Raw genomic sequence first — 27,356 nt, 5'->3', positions numbered from 1 at the left:
TAATGAAATACTGGGAGAAAGATGATTATAGTGATGCAAAGAGATGCAATATTACATGTGTGAGAAAGACAAACCACCTGCCATAAATTGCACTGGAGCCTAAGAACGTATTTTGCTGGTTCAGACAAATCTGTCTGCCAAACCTAGAATTCTGTTTCCAATGGAGACAAGTCCAGATGCCTTTGTGAGCTCACAGCATTTGATACATAGAGGTACAGCGCTTCTGAAAATCGGTGTTTCCACTTAGCAAATAATGGGAACAGTTTCCTCAGGCTGTAAAAATCTGATTTTGTGCCTGTTTGTCTTGGCAGAACAAAATAAAAGAAAAAAAAATTCCTTCCAGTAGGACCTTAAAGACCAACTAAGTTAGTTCTAGGTATGAGCTTTCGTGTACATGCACACTTCTTCAGATACACTGGAGTTGTTAATACTGTAGTAGTAGTAGTAGTAATAATAATAATACAATTGTTTTGTTATGTTAGTTTTGGTATTATCATAATTATTATAACATTATTGAATATAATAATGCCTCTTCTTATTTTTATAGCTCTGAAGTATGACCCTACCAATGTGCGTTACTTGTGGGAGCGATCAAGTCTCTATGAGCAGCTGGGAGAACATAAACTGGCGATGGATGGCTACAGACGCATTTTAAATCTTCTAACTCCCTTCGATGGGGATCGCTTTATGCATCTGGCTAGGGATATGGCAAAGTAAGCATTTAGTCAAACATTTTACAGCGTGCCGAGGCGAAATGTTGCATTGCTGCTGCTGTCCCAAGAATGTGTGTGCTTCTTGAGGCAAACAAGGGTGACCCCAGTTTTTGGGATTGAGACACACCAGGAAGGCAGGAAAGAGGTGAAGGAAGAAAATAGCACTTGATAATGTATAAATGACAAGAGGATGCAAGGGTGTTAGAACAGAATGGTTCTCTTTATTATTTACATGTCAGATTTATTGCACAATAGAACCCAAGGAATACATGAGATTCCCAGGTTGTCTCCCAGCCGGGCAGTGACCAGAGTTGGGCCGGCTTAGCTGACTGGGCCATGGGCCATAAAACCATGTTGTGATCCTTTGGCGTGGGGACAGTTTTATAGAAATGAGCTTTAAGGGAGACTGCTTTATACAGAAGGCTAATCGCACGCAAAAAGAAATGGATATTGCTGAAGTCATAACCATTAGATGGAAAATGGGCAGAAATTAGTGAAATGCCAACTTCTCAGCTCATCAGGAACCGCTCTAGACTGCTTGCAATAAAACTCCTGAGAGCCAGGGTGGCACTGGGGTCCCAGAGCATCTGGGGGTCAAGAGCTGAAACTTTCAGCCTGCCAGGAAGCTCAGTGGGCAATGCTGGACCTCTTGGTACATTTCAGCCCGAGCCTACCCCACAGGGTTGTACTGATGATAAAATAGGGGGTTAACAGCTTTGTTAGTTAATCAAATAATCTCAAGGCTAATTGCGTGTAAGCAAGATACATACATCGGAGAGGAATAAAAATGTGCTTTGCGGACCAGGAGCAGATGGTCAACACATTTCTTTTATTTTTATTTATTCAATTTATACACCTCCCTATAAGGGACGTGGGTGGTGCTGTGGGTTAAACCACAGAGCCTAGGACTTGCTGATCAGAAGATCGGCGGTTCGAATCCCCACGATGGGGTGAGCTCCCGTTGCTCGGTCCCTGCTCCTACCCACCTACCAGTTCGAAAGCACTTCAAAGTAGATAAAAAGCACTATTAAGTAGATAAATAGGTACCACTCCGGTGGGAAGGTAAACGGCGTTTCCGTGCGCTGCTCTGGTTCGCCAGAAGCGGCTTAGTCATGCTGGCCACATGACCCGGAAGCTGTACGCCGGCTCCCTCGGCCAATAAAGCGCGATGAGCGCCGCAACCCCAGAGTCGGCCACGACTGGACCTAATGGTCAGGGGTCCCTTTACCTACCTTTAGGGACACAAACGGTAAAGATGGACACATTTTAACATTACTTCCATATACTTTGCACGAACACATGATAGGTGTTTTGGACTGGGGGGGGCATTTTGCTTTACGGCTTGCCTAGAAAATTCTCTAATGGCTTTATATGTTTTCTTTTAATTTTTAAAACAAATTACAACCTGCATTTAACTATATTACCTTACTGCCGTTTCTCATAGGAGCTATTACGAGGCCAATGACATCACTGCTGCTATTGAGATAATGGAAGAAGCCTTTGGTAAACACCAGAACCTCGTATCCATGGAAGATGTCAATATAGCTGCCGAGCTGTATATCTCTAACAAACAGTATGACAAAGCCTTGGCCGTAAGCATGTTAAATTAATTTCCTGTAAGGGCTAGCTGTGTTAAGCACATTGGAAGGAGCAAACTTTATATCTGTCCTTGCATTTATACCCCACCTTTCTTTTGTCATGGGGTCCAAGGCAGCTAGGTGGGCCTCCCAGGTGGCCAAACTCATACTTTCATGGCTCCAGAAAATTGGTGGCCTTGCGTTCCTTCAGACCATACCCCCCTTTTTTAGGGTCTTGGGTCACATCCGCACCATACCTTTCAAGCACTATTATACAACAGTCATGGAGAATCCGGAGTACTATAATTTGTTAAGCATGCTGGGAATTGTAGTTCTGAGAGGTCAGCGCCCATAACAAACTACAGTTCCCAGGATTCTCCAGGATGGTTGAAGCAGTATAATAGTGCTTTATGCATATGATGTGTATGTACCTGACACTCGCCATCCAAGATGCTGGATAGCAAGCAATACATTAAACAATTAATGCAATGTCTCCAAAATAAAACCAATTTACTATTGTAACCTCCTGTACTGCCTTAACTCCTGACCATTCAAAACAGGCTGAACAAAAAGTGGTTGCGAAGCTTCCAGAATATTCTTGAGCTTTCGTAATTAGGCAGATGAAGGAGTTGTACAATAGTCAAGAGGAGCGCTTAACTTTGTGCCTTTGCTGGTGTTGGGAGAAATTTTTAAAAGGGTTGCTAGACTGGAGATATCCCTCCCAGAAACCCCAAAGGAAAAGAGGCAGGCTCCAAGTGAAATGATAGGCCTTTACTGAAATGCAAATGCACTCTGGGGCAGCCTCAAAAATAAAGAGGAAGGCTGCAGAGAACCATATCCAAAGCAACGTTTCTTATACACTTCCAGATCGCACACATGATTTCTGTTCACCAATCTTAACAGTTGCATCCCTGTGTCATCATCCTGAACCAGTCAAAATCATTTGGCTCTTCAGATCAGCCCTCATCATAATATATGATTACATATAATCTTCCTTTATTAAGACTCTGACTAATTTTCCTGTTCTTTAAACGTCTCCCTATATCCTTTTTCACCTGTATACAAAACAATTCAAGATAAATCACAATGGCCATACCTGGCTGATTCTCTCTTCATGCATACAATGGCCACCATAGATCATAACAGTTTATTCTTTTCAGAGTTCTGTGGAGGACATTCGCTGCATACAGTACCTAAAAACAGCTAGTTCTGTTCTGTGAAAGATAGGCAGGTGTAGGCCTGTTCAGTGTAGCTAGGCGATAGGCTCCAAAGAAAATGGAATGGTCAAAACGATAACAGTTTGACGAAATCTCTATTTGCTCCATCGTTGGCACACCGTTCTTGGCTGAGCTTAGGGAAGGTTGCTGTCCTTTAGTTACATTGAGCCTGAGCAGGGATCTAAGAACCATCTAAGACAGGAGTCAGCAACCTTTTTCAGCCGTGGGCCGGTCCACCGTCCCTTAGACCATGTGGTGGGCCAGACTATATTTTTTATGGGGGGGGGGCGCGGAAATGAACGAATTCCTATGCCCCACAAATAACCCAGAGATGCATTTTATAATAATAATAATTAATAATAAAAAATTATTTATACCCCGGCCTCCCCAGCCAAGGCTGGGCTCAGGGCGGCTAACAACCAATAATAAAAATGAGTTGAATGAATACAACTTAAAAACAAGATTAAAATACAACATAAATCATTAAAACAACTAAAATGCAGCCTCATCACAGGAGGAGAAAGGAAAAAGAAAGAGGGGGAGGGAATCAGGGAATCAAATTGACTCCAAGCCAAAGGCCAGGCGGAACAACTCTGTCTTACAGGTCCTGCGGAAAGAAATCAGATCCTGCAGGGCCCTAGTCTCATGAGGCAGAGCGTTCCACCAGGCTGGAGCCAGAGTTGAAAAGGCCCTGGCTCTGGTTGAAGCCAATCTAACTTCCTTAGGGCCCCAGGACCTCTAGAGTGTTGCTATATATAGACCTTAAGGTCCTCCGTGGGGCATACCAGGAGAGGCGGTCCCGTAGGTACGAGGGTCCTAGGCTGTGAAGGGCTTTAAAGGTCAAAACCAGCACCTTAAATCTGACCCTGTACTCCACCGGGAGCCAGTGGAGCTGGAAAAGCACTGGGTGAATATGCTCCCATGGCAGAGACCCCGTGAGGAGCCTCGCTGCAGCATTCTGCACCCGCTGGAGTTTCTGGGACAGCTTCAAGGGAAGAGCGAATTACAGTAGTCAAGCTTGGAGGTGACTGTCCCATGGATCACTGTGGCCAGGTTGGGGTGGGAAAGGTAAGGGACCAACTGCTTGATGTGGTGAAGGTGGAAAAATGTTGCCTTGGCTGTTGCTGTAACCTGCACCTGCATGGAAAGGGAGGCGTCAAGGATTACACCCAAACTCTTAACGGAAGGCAATGGCACTAATTGGGCCCCCGCAAGAGAAGGGAGTTGGTCCCTCAACCCCATACCATCCTGACCCAGCCAGAGGACCTCTGTCATCGAAGGATTTAGTTTCCTAAATTTATTTTAAATAAAAACACACATTCTACTCATGTAAAAACACGCGGATTCCCGGACCAGCCATGGGTCAGACCGAGAAGGTGATCGGGCCGCATCTGGCCCCTGGGCCTTAGGTTGCCTACCCCTGATCTTAAGATGTTCAAGGAAATGCATGGTATAGGCCTCCTTACTGCTATGTTTCTCCTGTAATCTCTGCCCTTGGTGGGGGGCAGAGAGGGGCAAGATTGCATAGCTCCAACATCTAACATTTCTTGATTTTGTGGTCATTTCAAACCGTGACTCCTCCACTTACGTTCTGAGTTGGTGTAGTCCTATGACAGGACTGTACCGTTAGTCGCTTCCAGCTGTGGTAGGCATCGTGGGGCAGTGCCACAGGGCCGCACTCCCAACTGTGGCATCACTTCTGCTTATAAGAGGGGAGGGGAGGGGCGGGTGGCAACTAGGATAGGGCTGTCTGGTTTATCCCTGGAACCACCACCCCCTTCCCATAGCTGTCAACTTACAAATTTGAAAATAAGGGACCAGCAGCCTCGAAAATAAGGGATCAGCAGCCAAAAGAAGGGATTTTCAGAGCACATGTATGTTCAATTTCTGAGCCCCTCCGAGCCAAAGGCAGAAAGCCCAGCCAGCAGCCAAACGAAGCCTCAAGCGGTGGTTCCCACAGTGCAGCAACCCGGCAAAGGGGATGCAGCAAGGAAAACCACCGTCACCTCTCCGCTGGGAAGCGCTGAGCAAAGGCGAGTCCCCAGGCAACATGGCCGATTTGATCGGCACAAGGCATGCAAGCTCCACCCCCAGTCGCTCTTAGACTCCTTATTGGGTGAGCAACGCAGCCAAGCAACACAGTTGGAGCCTCCCTCCTCCCTAGCCGGCGGGGAGGGAGGGAGAGGAGCTGCTTCCTTTGAAACCCGGGAAATTTAAGGGACAGCAGCAATAAGGGACAGCAGCGGGACACGGCGCTGGGATAAGGGACTTTCCTGCCAAATAAGGGACGGTTGACAGCTATGCCCCTTCCCCAAGCTCACTTACCCTTGTCCAGGTAAATTTCTGGTGGCCTTATTTTAAAAAGTGTCCCCCCCCCCATGCCTCCCACTGCCCCAGGAAAGCTGGTTTTATTTTCAAATGTCAATGATTGCTTTCTATTTTTTTAGGTCATTACAGATTTTTCAGGAATTGTACTAGAGAAGACAGAGGGACCAAACGATTCTTCAGAGAATCAAGGTACAGTACTAAGGTTATCGGTTCTTTCCGCAGTGAGCTGCACCAGTGGTACATAATCTCCCCAAGTATTCTGGTTTTCTGGTGTGACTTGGAAGATAATGTCATTAGATTCACAATGGCATTGTGTCGGTTCACATTTTGCCTTTATTTTTAAATGCCTTGGAAAACGAATGACTTGGCAGCACATCTGGAGCCAATGATGCCTCTGGCCACTCTTTCCATCTGCTAGATGAAGCATTGTTATTATTTGAGTAGGGGCGATGGCAATTGAATTGCAAGCCCAATTATGTTGTGGAGACATCCTGTTTATAGAGCAGTAGATCAGTCCCTTATAGCATTTGCAGGAAAGGAACTGTTGGTTGGTTGGTTTTCATTAGGAAATTTTATTTCAAGTGCCTTCAGTGACTTACCTACCCTTCTGGATTTCAGTGTCCTTCAGTTTCTGATATTTTCCTTTAACTAACTCAGTTGCTGCAAAACAGGCATCACAATTTACCAGCTAAATGTGAGGTCTGCTCCTGCACTGCCTTCAGATACAAAACCTTGCCTTAAGCGATTGGGATCCTGACTTTCAGCTGCCATGGGATGGCAGGATAGATAGAAAATCCAGTTAATAATCATGTTATTAATAACAAATTTGAACTGTTTCTCCCCTTCCCCTCCATCCCGAATCAGTGTTTTAACTGGACTTTGTCTTCTGTCATGTACTCTAAGAGCAAAATCATTTTTAAATTGGTTATTTAACAAAGCATATACAGTGGTACCTCGGGTTAAGTACTTAATTCGTTCCGGAGGTCTGTTCTTAACCTGAAACTGTTCTTAACCTGAAGCACCACTTTAGCTAATGGGGCCTCCCGCTGCCACTGCGCCGCCAGAGCACGATTTCTGTTCTCATCCTGAAGCAAAGTTCTTAACCTGAAGCACTATTTCTGGGTTAGCGGAAGCGTAACCTGAAGCGTATGTAACCTGAAGCGTATGTAACCTGAGGTACCACTGTATACTGCTTGGTTGTAGTAAAAGCTCCAAGTGAAGGATTGGAGTAATCTGGAAATATAACCTAGGTCCCACTTGTAAACGATACCATGCTGGTTAGAAAAAAACCCCTGCTGTTATCTTCTAGTTTCAGAAAAGGTTACCTGCTCCATACCTGAGGGTGTTCCCATAGACATCACGGTGAAACTTATGGTATGCTTGGTGCACCTGAATATTTTGGAGCCTCTCAATGTAAGTCCAAAAGTGAATGAAGAAAAACAGAGAGGTTTTCTTGGGAGTCAGTGAGATTCCAATGAAGTTACAGTAAAGACAGGGTTTTTTGTTTTTTTTTGCTTCTATAAAAATATGATCTGGGATCCAAGGAGCAGCTTGGGCAAATTGTACTAGCTGTGCGGACAGTTTCTCGTTTTAATGTTTCTCTGTAAAGGTTATCCTCTTGCCAAATCACAAATTGTTTTTCAATCTTCCTTTGTCATGGGGCATTCTGGGGCTGTAAACTTCTTTTAAAAAGAGGAGAGGTCTAAAGTCCATTTGAACTCATGAATTGGATTTTTAAAAAAATGATTTTTAAGGGATTTTTATTTTAAAAGGCGGGGGGTGGCGAGGTTCTGTTCCATGAGCTATAATAATGCATAGCCTTTATGGCTTTGTTATGTCAAGGGATATTAGCATGAGTGTTCTAGAATGTAAGCGATTCAGTTGACATTGGGAATATTTGCACCCTATGTGCTATGGCTCATTCCTAGTCCATCTATACAAGTCTAAGCCATAGAAATGTGGTCAAAGCCTATCATTCAACCTCTGACCCTCTTGCTGTTGTTGGAATCCAGCTCCTATTATTATTATTATTATTATTATTATTATTATTATTATTATTATTGATTTATTATTTATTTATATGCCGCCCTATACTCAGGAGTCTCAGGATGATTCACAGAATAAAATCAAAATATAAAACCATGAAATACATAATAAAAATAAAAACAACAACCCAATAGCTGCTCCCCCTGCTCCACACATTTTAAAAGGGCATAGGATGTAAATTAGGTCAACCAAAGGCCTGGTTAAAAAGGAAGGTTTTTGCCTGGCGCCTAAAGGTGTATAATGAAAGTGCCAGGCAAACTTCCCTGGGAAGAGCATTCCACAGACGGGGAGCCACTGCAGAGAAGGCCCCGTTCTCATGTTGCCGCCCTCCGGCCCTCTTGACCTTTGACCATGATGTCTGGGGGTGAAGGGAGCTTGTGTCCAACAACATTTGGGGGGAGCATAGGTCCCCTGGCTCAAATCCCCCTCTTCTAGTATCATGGTTTCCTCTACAAGGGTTCTTTGGAAAAGCTTGAAGGATGTATTTCAAAAAAAGTTACACTGGATAGTTTTCGCCACATGGGCGTTTTTGTCCATCTGATGGGTCGGATCCTACAGGAATCCACCATCTTGCGTATGGAAAATCTCTGGAGAAAAGCCTGCATCTTGCCATACCCTAAAGCAGGCGTAGGCAAACTCAGCCCTCCAGATCTTTTGAGACTACAACTCCCATCACCCCTAGCTAACAGGACCAGTGGTCAGGGATGATGGGCGTTGTAGTCCCAAAACATCTGGAGGGCCAAGTTTGCCTATGCCAGCCCTAAATCAGGGCTGTGGAACCTTTGTCTCTTCCGATGTTGTCAGACTCCAGTTCCCATAAGCCCCTGCTTTCATGGTAATAGTTAGGGATGATGGGAGTTGTAGTCTTGTAGCATCTGAAGGAACTAAAAGTTCCCAAGTCCTCCCTTAAATAGTTAGGGTCCTTTCATGACATTTTAAAAAATTAGTTGGTTTTTAGGAGAATGGGATGCTTCAATACATGGTTGGGATGTTTAGTCTGCATTTAATGATTTCAATTAGAAATCCAGTTAATCGATCATTTTATTATAATTTTTGTATCTGTTTACGATTAATGTTTTCGTTTTCATTTTTTTGTGCTTGATTTTTTTTTTGTTGTTCTGCCAGCTCCTATTGACCACACTAGTGGAGCAGAACCCCGAGGATATGGGAGATTTGTATCTCGATGTTGCAGAAGCCTTCCTTGATGTCGGAGAATACAATTCTGCACTCCCCCTTCTGAGTTCCCTGGTGTGCTCAGAAAGATACAATTTGGCGGTTGTTTGGCTCCGTCATGCAGGTAACAACGCTGCTAAAATTGCTAGAAAGCTCTTCTGACACGCTAGATGGGTCGCATTTCATAGTGGAAGATAAGGTGGATGGGTTTTTTGGGACCCTAATACTAGGAGTGCCAATTTCAGGGGTGGCAAGACTCACAGTGAGGCTGAAAGACCCCGTCCTGGATAGATTCAAGAGTCTCTTGCAGAAAAGCAATTTATTTAGGAGCATTCCTTTTAATACCTTATAATGATTACCGTATTTTTTGCTCTATAAGATTCACTTTTTCCCTCCTAAAAAGCAAGGGGAAATGTGTGCGTCTTATGGAGCGAGTGCAGGCTGCACAGCTATCCCAGAAGCCAGAACAGTGAGAGGGATCGCTGCTTTTGCTGTGCAGTGATCCCTCTTGCTGTTCTGGCTTCTGGGATTCAGAATATTTTTTTCTTGTTTTCCTCCTCCAAAAACTAGGTGCATCTTATGGTCTGGTGTGTCTTATAGAGCGAAAAATATGGTAGATTTTATGTATTTATTAATCCTTATATTTATATGCCACTGGTCTCCTAAAAATGCATCATAGCTGTTTACAACAGAATAAAAACATAAAACCAGAAAGTAAACTAATAAAAGCTAAAAAAACAAGCTAAGGTGCAAATCTGAATCGCATGTATGTTGGGAATGTAAGGAAACGAAAGGAAGATTTTTTCATATGTGGTGGGCATGCAAAATAGTTAAAGAGTATTGGGAAAGGATATATATTGAGATGACAAATGTTTTTAAAAAACATTTTCCCCCAAACCAGAGGCATTTCTTTTGGGAATGGTGCAGACGTCAGAAGTACCCATATGTCAGAAAAATTTATTCTTGTATGTAACGATAGCGGCTCGGATTTTGCTAGCCCCAAAATGGTGGGTGAGTGAGGACCCCAATAAGGAAGATTGGCAACTTAAAATGATAGAGTATGCAGAACTAGCAGGTCTAACAAATAAAATGAGAGAGCGAGAAGATCAAGTATATAAAGAGGAGTGGGAAATATTTGTGGAGTATTTGGAAAATAAATGTAAACAAGTGAAAACAAGGTAGCAGGACTAAGATCAATTCAACAGTGTAATGTAAATACAGGGAGAAATTGAATTAAATGGATACATAAGAATATACTCCTGCATATAAGAATATGCAGGAGTGGAGGGAAATACAGTGGTACCTCGGGTTAAGAACTTAATTCGTTCTGGAGGTCTGTTCTTAACCTGAAACTGTTCTTAACCTGAAGCACCACTTTAGCTAATGGGGCCTCCTGCTGGCACCGCGCCGCTGCTGCGCGATTTCTGTTCTCACCCTGAAGCAAAGTTCTTAACCCGAGGTACTTTTTCTGGGTTAGCAGAGTCTGTAACATGAAGCGCCTGTAACCTGAAGCGTCTGTAACCCGAGGTACCACTGTAAATAATAATTTACTATCTGGCTGGGTTGAGTGAGGCAGCAATTCTTTGCCTTTCTTTCCAGAGTGCTTGAAAGCCTTGGGCTACATCGATCGTGCGGCGGAGAGCTATGGCAGAGTTGTCGAACTCGCCCCTTTGCACCTAGATGCCAGGATCTCTCTTTCTACCCTTCAGCAGCAATTGGGCCGGCCTGAGAAAGCCCTGGAAGCACTCGAGCCCATGTATGACCCAGACACGCTGGCACAAGATGCCAACGCCGCTCAGCAAGTAAGCGTTGGTCTGTCCTTTGCCCGCCTGCCTGCCTGTCTCTTTCTTTATTTATCCTGTATACCTGAAGGTGTGTCTCCACCCCCATCGTTCAGCCCGGACACTGAGATCCAGGGCCGAGGGCCTTCTGGCGGTTCCCTCATTGCGAGAAGTGAGGTTACATGGAACCAGACAGAGGGCCTTCTCGGTAGTGGCGCCCACCCTGTGGAACACCCTCCCACCAGATGTGAAGGAAATAAGTAGCTATCTTCTTTTTAAAAGGCATCTGAAGGCAGCCCTGTTTAGGGAAGTTTTTAATATTTAATGCTGTATTGTTTTTAACACTCGATTGGAAGCCGTCCAGAGTGGCTGGGGCAACTCAGCCAGATTGGTGGGGTATAAATAATAAATTATTATTATTATTATTATTATTGCATTCCTATCTCAACCTTTTCTCCAAGGAGATCGGCTTGAGCTGCCTTTTGCATCTGCGCAGTCGCCACGCACCCAGCAGTTCAGCATCTCCATGTGGACAGACCAGCGCTTCAGCGCTGCATGAGATCTGTTCAGCCAGGCAGCCAGAAGCACACAAAAGGGAAAATTGTAGACATCTGTTCCTACTTCCTGCATTGACATTGAGATTGTGACTTGAGAATTCTGATCTAGGCAGTCAGGCATATTTTTGTGGTTTGCAGCCAACAGTCATTGCATCTCCTTATTAGGAACAGGGCAAAATACTAACCCTCTCCTTTCATTTTTACAATCCACCTTGCTGTCTCTTTTTGAAATGAAAGGTGGCAAAGAAATCCTTTTTTAAAAATAGTTTTTATTTGATTTTGCAGATATAAATTTATAACAAAACCAAATACATATCCATATAAAGAGATTTCTCTGAATCTCGAGTCTCTCCTCCCCCCAACCCCTCCATGGGTCCTCTTGTCAACGTTTTCAACTGCATATTATTTCATAGTTTATATTTTATATCTTTCCATATTGTCCATAGTACTTGTTATATTACAAGTGAGATTAAAATCCTGCTAATGTTTTCATCTGCTTACAGTGGTCTCCTAAGTAAATTATAAATTTCCCCCAGTAAATAAACCCTTTAAATAGTAGCAAATATTATGAGCTTTCTTGTTTACATTGCTCTTCTGCATTTAAATTATTTGGAAGATGCTGTGCTGTGTAATTCAGCTCTTTTCTTTACCATATGGATAAATGCAATAGCTGTTGCAAGTAAAAATATGCTTCTCTTTCTGGTCCCTAAGTCATTGGGGGATGGAAGGGGACAAACTTCTTTCTAATGCTAGTAGTCTATTGTTAATGTTTGTAAAGTACTAATAGATGGAAGAGAGGACTTTGTGCGATCTAACTTTTTCCATGTGGCGCTCAGGAACTGAAACTGCTGCTTCATCGTTCAACGCTGCTGTACTCTCAAGGCAACACATATGGCTACGTTGATTCGTTGCTCACCATGTTAGCCATGCTGTTAAAGGTAAGCGAATTATTGAATCTCCTCTTTCACATCTTGTCTAAAAAAACCCCTGCTAAGTACATGATATTAAGTGTTTATGGACATGATGACAACTGGGAAATTGCTATTATTATTTTTAAAAGAACGTGTGCTGTGTTTGGTGACCGCCTTATAGACATTACCCCTTGTTTGGGCCCAGTTTCTTTGGTTTCATGCAACAGGAACCTGTGGATAATGTTCAACTGTTGACAGCTATCTGATTCAATTACACCAGTTTTATTTGTTTTACATAAACCTTATTCGGCACCAGCAGACTTTTCAGCTTGAGTTTGGAATACTTTCACAAGTTAAAACGGTTGTCTGTACCTAGCCATGAAATTGACTGCAGCACGGTTATTCAACTAGCTTCCAATGTGCTCAACATCTTTAGACTCTCCTTGACTGTCTTCCAGGTTGCCATGAACCGAGCTCAGGTGTGTTTAATATCTAGTTCCAAGTCTGGCGAAAGGCACCTCTATCTTATTAAAGTGTCGAGGGATAAAATATCCGATAACGATGATCAGGAAACTACGAACTGTGATGCAAAAGGTAACAGCAGTGTGTGTTTGTGTGTTTTCGTTTTTAAAGAAGAGCTTTGTCCTAGAAAGCACTTTTGGCATGATAAAATTGCCTCTTGCCTCCTCCTTGTATTGTGAAGGTAGGGAATCCGACCTCTGATATATGAGGCTAGGCTATTTCTGTCCTGTAATGTTCTGATTCTGTGTTGGTCTGGAGTTTTGCAGAGGCCTACATCTTTTAAATTGTGCATGTTTGTCAAAGGTAAATTTCTGCTCTTCAATTGCAAGAATGGATAACTACCTGGTAGTTCTGTCAACTGGGTTGGATGCCATTATGAAGAAGGTTTTCTTCTTATTGACAAGCATGTTATGGAAACAATTGTCTATAGATTATTTCTGCCAACAGTAGGCTTGTCTCCTTCAGATAGTTTTATTTGTAGCTTTTATCGCCTTAGGTTTTATTTTTGTTTTCCGCCCTGAGATTTGTCATACTGAATGATGAGCTCTTGATGTTCTGAGTGGATTAAGATATTGCTTATAATTCTATTGCAGCAATATTTGTGGTGCTTACAAGCGTGCTGACGAAAGACGACTGGTGGAGCCTCCTTCTGAAGGCAATCTATGCTTTGTGCGATCTTTCTCGCTACAAGGAAGCAGAACTCCTAGTGGACTCCTCGCTGGAATACTATTCGTTCTACGACGACAGGCAGAAGCGTAAAGAACTGGAATACTTTGGTCTCTCGGCTGCAATCCTGGACAAGAATTTCCGAAAAGCTTACAATTACATCAGGTGAGTTGCTCCGAAGGGCTTCATTGGGCTGAAGGTTGACTGCATAAATAGCTCTGCCTGTCTGGCATGCATCTGAACCAGACTCTTGCATTGAGTGATTAAAGAACGATTCCTTTGGTCACTGTGTGCAGTCTGACTGGTGTTTGCTTCCTCCTTAGGCTAATGGTCATGGAACATGTCAACAAACCTCAGCTTTGGAATATCTTCAACCAAATCACCATGCACTCGCAAGATGTGCGGCATCATCGCTTCTGCCTTCGATTGATGCTGAAGAACCCTGACAATCATGCGCTCTGCGTCTTGAATGGCCACAATGCCTTCGTATCTGGTAGCTTTAAGCATGCTCTTGGTAAGAGAACATGAGTATTGCTTAAAACAAAACAAATTCCTTCCAGTAGCACCTTAAAGACCAACTAAGTCAGTTCTTGGTATGAGCTTTCGTGTGCATGCACACTTCTTCAGATACTGAAGAAGTGTGTATCTGAAGAAGTGTGCATGCACACGAAAGCTCATACCAAGAACTGACTTAGTTGGTCTTTAAGGTGCTACTGGAAGGAATTTGTTTTGTTTTGACTATGGCAGACCAACACGGCTACCTATCTGTAATTAGTATTGCTTGATAAACATCACAAATGCAAACTCTGATGAAAGTGTGTGATGTTGAACTTCTCCACCCTTGCTTTAGAATGCAGTGTTTCTCAAACTTGGTTCCCCAGACATGGTTGGACTACAACTCCCATCATCCACCCCTAGCTAACAGGGTTGATCAAAGTGGTCAGGGTTGATCGAAATTCTAGTTAAGGGGTCAGCAGACTTTTTCAGCAGGGGGCCGGTCCACTGTCCCTCTGACCTTGTGTGGGGCTGGACTATATTTTGATTTTTTTAAAGAAGAACAAATGCCTATGCCCCACGAATAACCCAGAGATGTATTTTAAATAAAAGCACACATTCTACTCATGTAAGAACACCAGGCAGGCCCCACAAATAACCCAGAGATGTATTTTAAATAAAAGCACACATTCTACTCATGTAAGAACACCAGGCAGGCCCCACAAATAACCCAGAGATGCATTTTAAATAAAAGGACACATTCTATTCATGTAAAAAAAGGCTGATTCTCGGACCATCCGCGGGCCGGATTTAGAAGGCGATGGGGCCTTCTAAACATTGCCTACCCATGTTCTAGTCCAACAAGAGCTGGGAACCCAGGTTTGAGAAAGAGTGGGCTTAGATAATGTCCTTGATTAGGACACTGGAAGCTCTGCAGAAGGCTGCATGTCTGTGGGTGTGCTCACAAAGCTCTTATCCACTCAGATCTGATGAGCATTGTCAAAACCGATTGCCTGTCAGGCAGATACCTGATAAACAAGACTCTAAACCAAAATAGCTTTTGCCATAATTAATCCGTTAGCCTTTTAAAGTGCCGCATGAGGCTGCGTGCTTTTGTTGCACAGCTGCCCCTCTGAGTAGAGGTGAAAGGTGATGCTGGTTTGCTTTCATCATTTAGCTAAATAATTGTTAATGGACATAGTGTAAATCGGAGCCTATATGTGTGTGAATATTTGTGAAGAATCTATAGGGAGTTTTTAGTAAGTAAAAAAGCATAGCAACTTATGGTCAGGAATGAAAAGGAATTTGCTGTTCGTAACTCACGAGCTGTGGAAGTTGAACCGTAAGCAGAATGCAGGCGTTTCCCCACTTCTGTGTGATCAGCACATGCACTCCCACTGACAACAATGCGTGTTGTTTTTGGAGCCAAAAGGGGGCAGGTGTGGAGGCAGAATGGGCGGCCGGGAACAGAACCCCTGCGTAAGTAGGGATTCCACTGAATCTGATGCTTGAAAAAACAGTGTAATCCACATATGTAAGAAATCCATGGGTTGGATTACAGAGCTGTTATGTTCCCGTTGCCATCTCCACCTCCTCCCTAGTAGGAGCTCTGCTGAAAAAGTTCCCCTGAAGGTCAGGGGTTCCTGCTGAATAGTGGGGTGGCGAAGGAAGATGGGGAAGAGGGGGTTCAGGCAAAGGCAACTTCAGTGAGCTGTGTTCTTTATGGAAGTATCCGAAAGCCTTTTTGTTAAGCATGTGGTTTTAATAAACAGTATTTCAAAGCCATTCGCTGTTTCATCCTAGGGCAGTACGTACAAGCTTTCCGTAGTAATCCCAACGAGCCTCTCTATAGCCTTTGTATAGGCCTGACTTTCATCCACATGGCCTCTCAGAAGTATGTGTTAAAAAGGCATGCGCTTATAGTCCAGGTGAGTTTATTTTTTTTGGATTTTTATCCCACTCTTCCTCTTTTGTAGCACATGCTTGCATAATAGCATGTTCTCATGCTATGATGTTTTATCGTGTTATTAATATTCTGTTGGGAGCTGCCCAGAGTGGCTGAGGAAACCCAGCCAGATGGGCAGGGTATAAATAATAAATTCTATCTATCTATCTATCTATCTATCTATCTATCTATCTATCTATCTATCATCTATCATCTATCATGTTGAGTGGCAAGGGTTGAAATGGGTCTTATTATGGTTTCCCCTGAGTGCAGCTTACTCTGAAGTCATTACTGATCATTTTGTTACAGTTTTACACACACGTATGGCTCTCTGTTTAAACACTTGGTTTGCTGTGGAGAATATATGGGTTAAGTACATTGTGGGCAAATAGCCTCAGACATTTTGTGTTGTTTCACCTCTATACCATTTTTCTACCACAGCTATGAGCTCCCAGAATGTATTTTCTGCTGGGATTTATCAAACAGACCTTTGCAACCATAGGTCTCTTAACACACAAATTGTACTGGAAGTACTAAAAACAAATGACTGTAGGCTTCGTTTTTCTTAACTACATAATAATTTTATTCTGCCTTTCCCCCATTCAAAACCAAAGCAGAATTTTCTTCCCTTATATTGATTTTATAACTCCTAAATGCCCTAAGATTAAGGCTGCAGTTCTATTTTCACTTCCTTGGGAATGAATCTCATTGAACTCAGTGGGGTTTTGAATATGTCAACAGAAACCTAACAAAATGTTGCTGCTGTTTAAGATTCCTAGCTTACTGCCTAAAGTCTAAGTTAACATATATAGAGATGGAATGCAATCCAGTCCCAGTGAAACACTTTTTAAGTCCCACTGATTTTTACTGGAGACGATTTGATGAATGTGAGCTTAACTCTCTCCCATTCCAGCTAACGAGAATGAAAATGTCTACGCCTTGACTGGATTGTATTCTACCTTTATACAGCTTGAAAACTATTTACCTGTTTGGATTTTTAGCCTTCTCTGAGTGGAATAGCTGACAGAACAAAATACTGTACATTATATCAAGTCTGTTCTACTGCTTGTCTGTCACCTTGGCAGAGGAGTGTGTATTTTGCCTTCTCTTGTGTTTTATTTAATCCAGTTCTCTTTGTTCCGTTGGTCTCTTACATTTGGATGTGGCTGGCCCACCCTTCTGGATTTAAGTCTGAAATCACAGCGATCAATCCCATTCTGGATGTAATTCTTCCAGCAGAATGAGCACTATTCACAGTGCTCATGGGGAACAAGATAGTTAGGCACTCTTGGCTTTCTTGGTTACAGGGATAGGCTGAGATTCTTAAGAGAAAATGGGCATGTTAAAAAAGAAGGGAGACTTTTTAAAAAATGGGCATGTTAAAAAAAGAGAAAATGAGCATGTTAAAAAAGAAGGGAGACTGGAGACTTGACAACTCAAGCATTGTCAAGTGAATTTGGCCTGGTAATTATCATTATGGTTTTAAAGAACTTTTTCATGAGTTTTATTCTCCTACATTGGAAGAAATAACGTTTTGCCAGGGTTTTTTGCTTCGTTTTCCCAAACAAATTGGGACTGCAAGTATAGTTATGTATTAAGATTTGGGGCAGGATGCAGAGAGAAGAAACATATGTATTGGAATTGCCACTTTGTGGGGTTTTTCCAAAAGACCCAGTAAGCAAACAAAATGATCAGAATGCAATGTAAGATGGACTACAGACAGAGCAGATAACATTGGGCAGGATCCAGGGTGAGGGGCTTGTGTTTTCTCTTCCTAGGGCCATAGTCAATCTGTTTTCTTCAACTCCTCATCCTTGTACTGTATGCTAGCATCTGACCAAGTCCTAGTTTTGAGAGTTGGGAGAATGGTGGACTTAAAAACCTGCTCATCCAGAGAGAATGGCCCTGGGAATCCTTTTGACTTCCATTGCAACCTGCTCTTGACTCTTTCAGATTATTTTAATCTTGGACAACATTTTTAAACAACATGGGAATGGCTGGTTTTAAAATTCCATTCTCATTCCAAGTACAGTCGTACCTTGGTTTTGTAACAGTTTAGTTCCTGAATGTTTTGGCTCCCGAACACTGCAAACCCAGTAGTGACTGTTCTGGTTTTGTGAACTATTTTTGGAAGCTGAACATCTGACGGGGCTTCCGATTGGCTTCAGGAGCTTCCTGCAGCCAACCAGAAGCCGTGCTTTGGTTTCCAAACATTTTGGAATTCAAAGACTTCTGGAATGGATTCTGTTCGACTTCCAAGGTACGACTGTATTCAAAGTGGGGGCAAGAAATCTTACTGGGGGCAAAGGCAGCTCTACATATGACTTACTGCTCCTTGTTTCTTAGAATTTCTGGTTTTCACACGAGACCTTTCTCCCTCTCCCACCTTGTACACAGGGCTTCTCGTTCCTCCAGCAATATCTGAGCCTCCGTGGTTCCTGCCAAGAATCTTTTTACAACTTAGGCCGTGGCCTTCATCAGTTGGGATTGGTACATTTGGCAATTCACTATTACCAGAAGGCACTGGAGCTTCCCCCTCTGGTCCTAGAGGTAATGTATGGAAATCTTAGCCCATTATAATTGAAACACAGACACTTGAGCCAGGCTTGCAAAGTGCAGGGTTCTCCATTAATGGTTTTAGCATGCTATGCTCCATTTCCTGACATTGTGGAAGGCCAAGGGAGGTAATCCAAAGTGGTACCGCTTTTAATAAGAGGTGTTAAAGATTTGCAAAATAAATAAATAAATTAGAAGCACAAAACGTAATTTTGGGTAGGTAGCTGGAAGGTTTCTTGCTGAAAAAGCAGGACAAATAGTGCAAAACACCAACAATAGAGCTTTTCTAGGAAGTGTGCTTACACTCCCCAGGCAGCTAAAAATGCTAACATCGCCAACCCCAAGAGACAGCAAGGTTGAGATTTGTGCCCAAGGGACTCCATTCGAAATGGGTTATCGATAAATTGTGCCCCTTGATGCATTTCATGACCAGGTCAGGCCTAGTTGCCTGATTGTATTAGAAAGTCATGACCATACCAAGCAAATGCTGGCAAATTCCATCTCTCTCTCTTTCTCTCTCTCTCTCCCCCCCCCCCCCCGCAGCACTGGCTTTAAAAACAGCACATAATTCTGATCATTAAGTCTTGCATAAACGTATGAGGAATTAAGACAATACCACCCTCCACAGACAGGAAATCTATTCTTGTATGCATTGAAAAGTTGACTTTTGCATCTCATGGAAGCTGCCCGGGCTTCAGTTTGTATGTTGCACTGCTTTGAGATGAGTAGACCACTAGTCCCATCTGAAGTGGCCTTAATGTTACTGCTGCTGGAAGGAAAGGAACAGTTGGCATTTCCTATGAAAAATCCTGTCCTTCCATTTCCCTAGCAGGTTGTGCACTAAGGAGGAGCTTGCTGCTTCAGAACGTACTTCATCCGCCACACAAAGACTCAGCTATGTTGCTGGGCTTTAAAAAATAATAAGTTTGACCATCTTGACACACAGTTTCAGAGTCATCCCAGGGGTTTGCCTGCGTATATAATAAACTTTATAATTTCTCGAGAAGTGTAGCAAATTCAAAATCTGTGTTAAAAGAGAGATGCCTACCACCACTTGCCTTCTGAAAGAGGATTGGAGACCTTTCAGAATGCGAGCTTTGGCAGGCTGGAATGTCTGCGATAAAACTGCTGGATTTTCAAAAAATCTAAGAGAGGTATTCTTGTATGCAACCGCAGCGGCTCGTATACTTGTGGCCAAGGGATGGAAAGATCATGAGGCTCCAAAAATAACAGATTGGCAAATCAAATTACAGGAATTGGTGGAGACGGCTCAATTGACTAGCAAACTCAGAGGAAACTCAAAGCAAAAATTTGCAGGAAAATGGGATGGTTATAGAAGTTATGTTCAAAAATACAATAATAGTTTTGACTCTGTGCTAGCATTCGAGTGATAAAGGAACTAAAAGGAAGTGGATAACAATTAAGGATTTATTATGTTTTCAGAATGTATTAGAAAAATTATATAGAAAGGTTTATTGTTTTGTGTACACTCAAATGTAAGATAAAATATATGCAAAGGGACTTGACAGGAAGTCAAAGTTGAAGAAAAGATTTTGGAAGATAAAAAGGGAAAAAATATTTACTTTCATTATTATCATTTTGTGTGTGGGTGTGGGTGTGTGCACATATGTGTGTTGTATGCAATGTTTGGGAGGAAATAAGACGGTAAATAACAAATAAACTAAATATTGATGTATGTAATTTTTATTTCTTAATTATATTTAGTGGTAGTATGGCTGTATTGTTTTTTGTAACATAAAATCATTCAATAAAAATTATTAAAAAAACAAACAAAACTGCTGGATTGTCATGTATGCAATATGTGACAAGTACCCCTTTTGTTGCGCTTGTTCAGGCAAGTTGTTTTTCTTCCCTCAACTAGGGAATAGAAGCAGACCAGACGGACTTGCGAAGGGATATTGCCTTCAATTTATCGCTCATCTACCAGAGCAGTGGAAATATTAGAATGGCTCGGAAAATGTTGTACACGTACGGAATTGTGTGAGGTGAAGGCCGGCATCAAAAACTAATTGAATGAAATCAGATGGATTACTTTCCTTGCTTTTGAGGAACCTGGTAATAGGCTGCTGCCTTTCATGGATCAGAGGCTTTGTGACACCGGGCAAACCTATGCTTAAAGATTTCTCCGGATTGGCTGAACGTGAAGCAGCCAAGTAGATGGTGCAAGTTTTCACAGAGAGGATCCTTGCTACGGATTGAGCAGATCTGAGACGTGACACTGACCCCAACCTGACAGGTGTGCTGGAACGTGCAGTGTTTTTTAACATACACATTGTGAACTGAGTAAGTCGCATATCTTAATAGCCAAGCATATGGAATTTGGGACATTTTGTTCAGGATGTGCAATTGGGAGAGAGCACGAGTAAACGAAATGTGCTAGATAACTCACCAGCAAAAAGGCTTCTACCTCTTCAGTGGAAGAAGATCAGCTGCCTGCTTTCAAGGATATACCCCATAATCGGGAATACCCCATAATCGACGAACCTAGCGAAACCTTTGGATCCTTTTTCTGTGTGTGTGTGTTTTGTCCAACAGTTCATTACTAAGGAGATTCTGAAGTTACTGTATTGTTTGTCTGCGCCCATGTGAACTTGTCTGTGAAATCTAACCATTTTTTTGCTTTTCTGAAACCGGAGAGACAGAGATGGTTTGAACTAAAGCGATACCTGCTCACCTTGAAGCAAGACCCATTGTGACTTATTTCTGAGCAGACATATATGGGATTGTGCTGTAAGGTGCTAACTCTACCAAGCCACTCTTGATTGCCAGTATACTGCAAAGAAGGATCCACCTAGTTACCCTTCAGAAACACAATCAACAAGGCAGCCCTGTGTATAGAAGTTTTTAATATTTGATGTCTTAATGTGTTTCAGTTTGTTGGAAGCTGCCCAGAGTGGCATATAAATAATATTATTATTATTAAGGGTATCTACAACCACTCGTATGCACAGGATTGCAGTCTTAAACTATCCTGTCACAAGCTCTTATTCCCTCTACCCTGTCCTTTGCATATATATATATATATATATATATATATATATATATATTGCTCTTATAAACAAGTTATTGGCTGCTTGACGCTGATTTAAAAAAAATTGTGGTTCCAGAAAGGAGTTAAGGCTTGTTTGATTAAATTTATACATTACTATATTTCCAACTGTCATTACTTCTCGTATACGAAACATGTCGTCCTACAGGTGAACTCACCTCATCTTCATGTATTACAGCTTAAAGAGGAAGAAGAGGTTGTTCAACAGGGAGAGAAACACAGACTGTTGTAGAAAACAAGAAGTATGCTTTAATTTTTAAATACACACACGCCCCTCCTCCCTACACACACACATCAGATTTATATATTACACGGTAGTGGTCAAAAACAAGAAGAAAGATACCAGAAGTACAGTACATTTTTGCCCATGATTTAGGGTGGCTCTGAGGCTAGCTCTGCTTGGTGCCCAAGCAACTGTTCCTAGCTGTGTGAATTTGTCACCTACCCCTTCCACTTTAAAGATTCTAGACTAGAGTAATCACTGTTTGCATAATATTTCATCACCAATGATATACTGGATTGTTTTGTGCCTTTGGGTTTGCCTTACCTAATAGTTAATGAGCAGAGCAAGGCACCCACAACCTCTTGATACTCAGGGAAGAGGATAAGGTTCAGTACATAGCAGGAATAGCCAACATAGTGCTGTTCAGATGTTTTAGGCTACAGCTCCCATTATTCCTGCCCTGTCGTCCATGCCGCCTGAGGCTGCTGTGGGTTCGAGCCCACCATCCTGACGACATCATATTTGCTCCCCCTGCAAGATATAGGTGCGGACTGTTACTGTCTGAGTAGTTATGTTAGAGGAAAAGCATTTTCAGCAAGCTCTGCACTTTTATAGCAGGAGATGATGTATGTTGAAGGGTAGCTTTGAGCGAGCACAAGTCCTATCCCATGGAACATGGCAAGCTGATGAAGGGAGACATAGACATTTCTGAAACCAGCATTGGTGCGTTTAAATAACCTACGGCACTGCCCCGTTTTAGGATTCAGCTCTGCTATTTTTCCAAAAGTCCCCAAGGCCTTTACCTACAGAGAAGCCTATCCTGTAGCCGTTACACCCTCTGGGCTGCTTGCGCATGTATTTGGCACAAGCTTGCCCCTCACTGTGTGCAGAGATGTAATTGCAGGGATTTAAAGACCCCAGGGGGAGGGTGGGGGGGCTGTAGAAACAGTTTTTTAATAAAACAGTTTGAAAGTTCCCCAGAGGCGTTATAAGAATCAGAAAGCTGAACCCAAAGATTTAGAGGATTCCTAGCTGCCAGTCAAGTTTGTGTGTGCATATATATATATATATACACTTTTTAAAAAGGACTTTTTCTTCATTCCTATAGAGCACAGCTAGTTCACACAGGAGCTCTTCCTCTGCTAGCTTCAGGAAGTATAGATGGATGCTCACATAATAGGTCCAGCCTTAGGCTCTGCCTAGGTATAGCATCACCGGCAGCCTGAGAAGTGGTGTTCACAGGTACAGGATTATACCTTGCAGCCTGGAACCTCCTGGCAAAGCAGCCCTTCACTTGTTCAGCTCACTTAGATATTTCCTCTTGATGAACTGCAGGTGGTTCTTGGTCTCCCAGCGCTTCAGGCATGCCTGAGAAGGAAGCTTGGTCGGCCTTTCCTGTTGACACATAGGATGCTTAGTCAGAGCAGCAAGTAACTCACAGAACATGCAAGAGAAAATATTGATGTAAGGCGAACCGATCAGCCTTTTGGATTGATAGGGCCAGGTCGTAACTCTTGGCTACGCCTAAAACACACACAAACCTCTAAGATCCACTAATCTAGTAAGCGGATGCCTTCATCTATCAGAGGAAAGTCAGTCCAGCAATAAATATCTGGAACAGCCAGATAATCTGTTAAGTTCAGAACAGAGGTGAGTTTTCAGTGAGGGACTGTCTCTCATGGAGGATGAAGGCTGAAGGGTTTGAGGAAGAAAGCTGATAAACGCTTCAACATTTACAATCCTTTGCATTTGTTATGATTATTCTTCCAATTAAGGTACCAACTTCCTTCCTCTTGGAAGCCTCTATGCCTCTGGAAGGCACATGAAATGAAGGACATTGGCAGCCCACCTCCACATTTAAGAAAGCTTCACCTGTTGGATTTCTTCCCCCAGACAGCTAGTAAAATGAGCCATGAGTAAAAAAAAGGGCGCTCGCTCATGAATTCTTCACACTGCCATTTTAAAAACGAACAAATCTTGAGGTCTCTTGGCACAAGCATAAAGATTGATTGCAACCATCTTTCATAGCGCATAAAACTGAATTTTTACAGGCACTCCCAGTGTACTACTGCTCTCAGCAGCAGCACAAACAAGGGAACAAACCATTAGCGAGCCTGTGCCATGACACCTTTTTTTTGTCTGCGGGAGGTGTGCCCTTACTGACCTCTTTCTCATGCTCCTCACAGAAGTATTCTCCAAGGTTCTTCTGCCTGTTTTTCACCAGTTCACGCTGCAGACTATCGAACTTAGACTTGAACCAGTGGTGAGCTTCCTCAAGGTTAGCAGTTATCTGCAGCGGGGAAGGCATTCAAACTCAGTTACATTCCAACCTCATGGTCCAGGGATCCTTTGAAACAAATCACCTTGTCAAAAGGTTTCTACATCTTTGAATGTCTTTCTGTAAAGACATCAGGCTAATTCATCATGAGGTGCCTTCCTTGTTCCCAGTCATCAGTACAAGTCTGATAAGGATCAGACATATATCGTACTCCCCAAAACGGGATCAGATCCCGTTTTGTATTATTGTTATATAAAGCAAAATAAATGCTTATCATCTTTTAAGGACCCCTCTTACTGTACCTACCGAGCTTGGCCTCTTAAATATCTTGCTTGCAACTTAATTAACAAAACAATAATATCATTTATGAAAGCAAGACCATTAAATAGGTTTTGTGAAAACCAGAGTGCACATTTGTGGACACATTACAATGTTAGCACGCAAATGCGTAACTAATATTTTGTAATGTTAAGGTTAGGCATGACTGGGTAAAGTGAATATAGTTGTATGTAGAGTAGCCTAGAATACAAGAAATTGTGCACCCACCCTTTGCACAGTAAGGATTTAACAGCAGTGCTGTAATCTGAGGCACAACTCTTAGGAATGTGTCACCTCCAGCTGATTTGCAACAACATTCATGCAAGTGTGTGTATATTTCATGTGAATTCCCCCTCACATGCTCAGAAGTCTCTACAGCTATCATACCGAACTCTCTTTTTCTTTGATACGGTTACACCTCTCGCTGCTCAGCTGCGATACTGTCGTGTTATACTGACACGGCAATCCCTCTCCCTCTCTGCTTTGATACTTACATGTTCTGACTCTTTGCTGGCTTCTTTCAATTTCTGCTCAGTCTCCTCTTTGCATTTCTTCAAGTGCCTGACTGTGTCTTCCAAAGCCTTGAATGTTACGGAAAAGTCAGAATGAAATCATTTGCCATTCTTCTGCAGAGCAATTTGCTCTTAGGTCTAGATGCCCCACACCCAACCTAGAAAACAGAAGCTCACTTCTATGGACCTCTTTGCTTCTTACGATGTACAGAGCTAGGGGCTGGGGAAGAGAGCAGATGATAGAGGCATGAGCAGCTGCTGCCATGGAGACAAATACCAAAGTGTGCTCAGCACCCACAAAGCGACTTCTGACATAAGGAGGAGGTGGTGTTGCTGCTGCTGCGGGCTCACGCCCCCAACAATCAGCCAGCCCCGCGTGATCAGGGGAATCCTCGGGCCGCGTCAGCACCAGAGCCAGCCAATCATCTGGCTCCGGGGGCGTGGCCTGGGTCATTAAAGGCTGGCGGGGCCCTGGGATCTCCCCTTTTCGTCCCAGCTGCAGATTCGGTTTCCCACCCACCCACCCTTTAGGTTTTCCTTCTGACCTTGCTTTGGACTTCGGTTGGTCGCCGTTAAGGGGCCTGGTAGGATTTTTTTCCACTTGGCGAATTAGCACTGGCCATTGGGTTTTTTTCTCGTAGCAAATCGTCACAACATCTCTTGGTTATGGCAGTTGGGCATTGGTAGGGGTATTATTATGTAGATGGGTCGGGGGGGAGGAGCGCCATCACCTCCCCCAAATATTTAAGGGTAATCCGGTAAAGGATTCTGGGGGGCGTTGCCTCGTCCGAAACCTATGGCGGCCAGGGCCTAAAGCACACCCCCTAGCGGTGACCCCTGGGGGGGGTTCCTAGTGATGTGCATCCCAGGGCCCCCCCTTTCCAGTTTTCATGCTAACAGGCTGTAGCCGGATAGTCTGATAGGACCAGTGCCTAAGCCAATACCACTCTTACCTGTAACCAATAAAGTTGTGGCCAATTTTTGCCCATTAACCTTAATCAATGGTGTCCCGTGTCTTTATTTATTCCAACTGGGGGGAGGCGGGAATCGCCATGCAACCCTTTAGCTGGGAGGCGCCGTGGCGCCATTACCTGACACTCTTCCTGAATCCGCTGCCTTTGCTTCTGTTCTGCGACCAGCTGGTTCTCAAGGTTTCTGTTTTCCGTTTCCATTGCTTGCTGATTTCGGGCTAGCTGCTGCATCTCGCCTTGCAGGGTTGTTAACTCAGCGACAAATTCTTTGATCCTAAGGGACTATGGCATGAAAAGAAATCAGATCCCGTGACCCCATGCACGCGTTTCAATCTGGTCTCCAGTCCCAGCTGCTGCACAGAAAAGAGATTCTACCTGCTCGTGGTTTTTCTTCTGGTACTGCTGCTTCATCTCTTCCATTTGCCTCAGCTCCGTTTCAATCTCCTGGAAATAAATCACAAAAGTGAATAGAGGAATGTCCCAAGAAAATGCCTTGCTTCCATGACAGAATGCAGTTATTAAGCGGCGCCTGCCTCTCTCCTGAAGTTTTGTTCTAATGCAATTCAACAACAGGAAGTACAGTGGTACCTCAGGTTACAGATGCTTCAAGTTACAGACACTTCAGGTTACAGCCTCCACTAACCCAGAAATAGTACCTCAGGTTAAGAACTTTGCTTCAGGATGAGAACAGAAATCGTGCTCCGGTGGCGCGGCAGCAGCAGGAGGCCCCATTAGCTAAAGTGGTGCTTCAGGTTAAGAAGAGTTTCAGGTTAAGAACCGACCTCCAGAACGAATTAAGTTCTTAACCCGAGGTACCACTGTATAGTTAAATCTCACTGGATTGTGCCCACAAATAGTAAGCCCAGGAGGGAGAGGCTATAGCACTGCCCTCCAAAATAAAGCAATGTTGCACAGCTGTCGTCTTGCTTCCCCTTGGACATAAAAAGTGGGACAGGGTGTTGGGCAGCAAACAGGGCTATGAAGCAAAGGCAGATCATGGGGACAGTCAACTAAAGGCCCAGGAATTTTAAGCGCTAGCATTGACGGCCCTAAGCAAATTCCTTGTTGCACCTAGGGCTGGGCAATATCTGGTTTTCAGCTTCGTGATATATCACCAGCTAAACATTGCGATATACAGTGGTACCTCAGGTTAAGTACCATATTTTCACTCTATAACACACACTCGACCATAACACGCACGTAGTTTTTAGAGGAGGAAAATCCGTAGGCATGCCACCCGTAGGCATTCCCTCCATAACACGCACAGTCATTTCCCCTTACTTTTTAGGAGGAAAAAAGTGAGTGTTATGGTGCAAAAAATACGGTACTTAATTCGTTCTGGAGGTGTGTACTTAACCTGAAACTGTTCTTAACCTGAAGCACCACTTTAGCTAATGGGGCCTCCTGCTGCCGCCGCACCGCTAGAACACAATTTCTGTTCTCATCCTGAAGCAAAGTTCTTAACCTGAAGCACTATTTCTGGGTTAGCGGAGTCTG

The 27,356-nt window shown here is 43.2% G+C and overlaps 2 protein-coding genes across 4 annotated transcripts in view; one reads left to right on the top strand and one right to left on the bottom strand.

Moving 5' to 3' along the window:
- GTF3C3 (general transcription factor IIIC subunit 3) overlaps positions 1-21,194 on the top strand; it is a 28,914-nt gene extending 7,720 nt beyond the window's left edge. The window contains exons 6-18 of the mRNA XM_081869913.1: positions 548-713; positions 2,158-2,305; positions 5,955-6,024; positions 7,145-7,248; positions 9,007-9,178; positions 10,654-10,856; positions 12,229-12,330; positions 12,762-12,897; positions 13,419-13,656; positions 13,815-14,005; positions 15,790-15,914; positions 18,329-18,481; positions 20,370-21,194. Coding sequence (XP_081726039.1) covers positions 548-713; positions 2,158-2,305; positions 5,955-6,024; positions 7,145-7,248; positions 9,007-9,178; positions 10,654-10,856; positions 12,229-12,330; positions 12,762-12,897; positions 13,419-13,656; positions 13,815-14,005; positions 15,790-15,914; positions 18,329-18,481; positions 20,370-20,492 — 1,931 coding nt within the window. The 3' untranslated portion in view covers positions 20,493-21,194. The remainder of the gene's footprint in view (positions 1-547; positions 714-2,157; positions 2,306-5,954; positions 6,025-7,144; positions 7,249-9,006; positions 9,179-10,653; positions 10,857-12,228; positions 12,331-12,761; positions 12,898-13,418; positions 13,657-13,814; positions 14,006-15,789; positions 15,915-18,328; positions 18,482-20,369) is intronic.
- Positions 21,195-21,598: 404 nt separating this feature from the next.
- The window catches only part of CCDC150 (coiled-coil domain containing 150), a 51,713-nt gene continuing 45,955 nt past the window's right edge, over positions 21,599-27,356 (bottom strand). Inside the window, exons 23-28 of one of the 3 annotated variants that reach the window (XM_081862826.1) lie at positions 26,235-26,303; positions 25,980-26,141; positions 24,871-24,957; positions 23,945-24,070; positions 23,037-23,175; positions 21,599-21,780 (exon numbers count right to left, since the gene is read on the bottom strand). In XM_081862826.1, the coding sequence (XP_081718952.1) occupies positions 23,071-23,175; positions 23,945-24,070; positions 24,871-24,957; positions 25,980-26,141; positions 26,235-26,303 (549 nt within the window). In that variant the 3' untranslated portion in view covers positions 21,599-21,780; positions 23,037-23,070. The other 2 variants (XM_081862825.1, XM_081862824.1) reach the window with 2 other exon arrangements.

Source organism: Podarcis erhardii, assembly GCF_964252035.2.
Source record: "Podarcis erhardii genome assembly, chromosome: 1".
NCBI classification, from domain to species: domain Eukaryota; kingdom Metazoa; phylum Chordata; class Lepidosauria; order Squamata; family Lacertidae; genus Podarcis; species Podarcis erhardii.
This window is presented reverse-complemented; position numbering and strand designations above follow the sequence as displayed.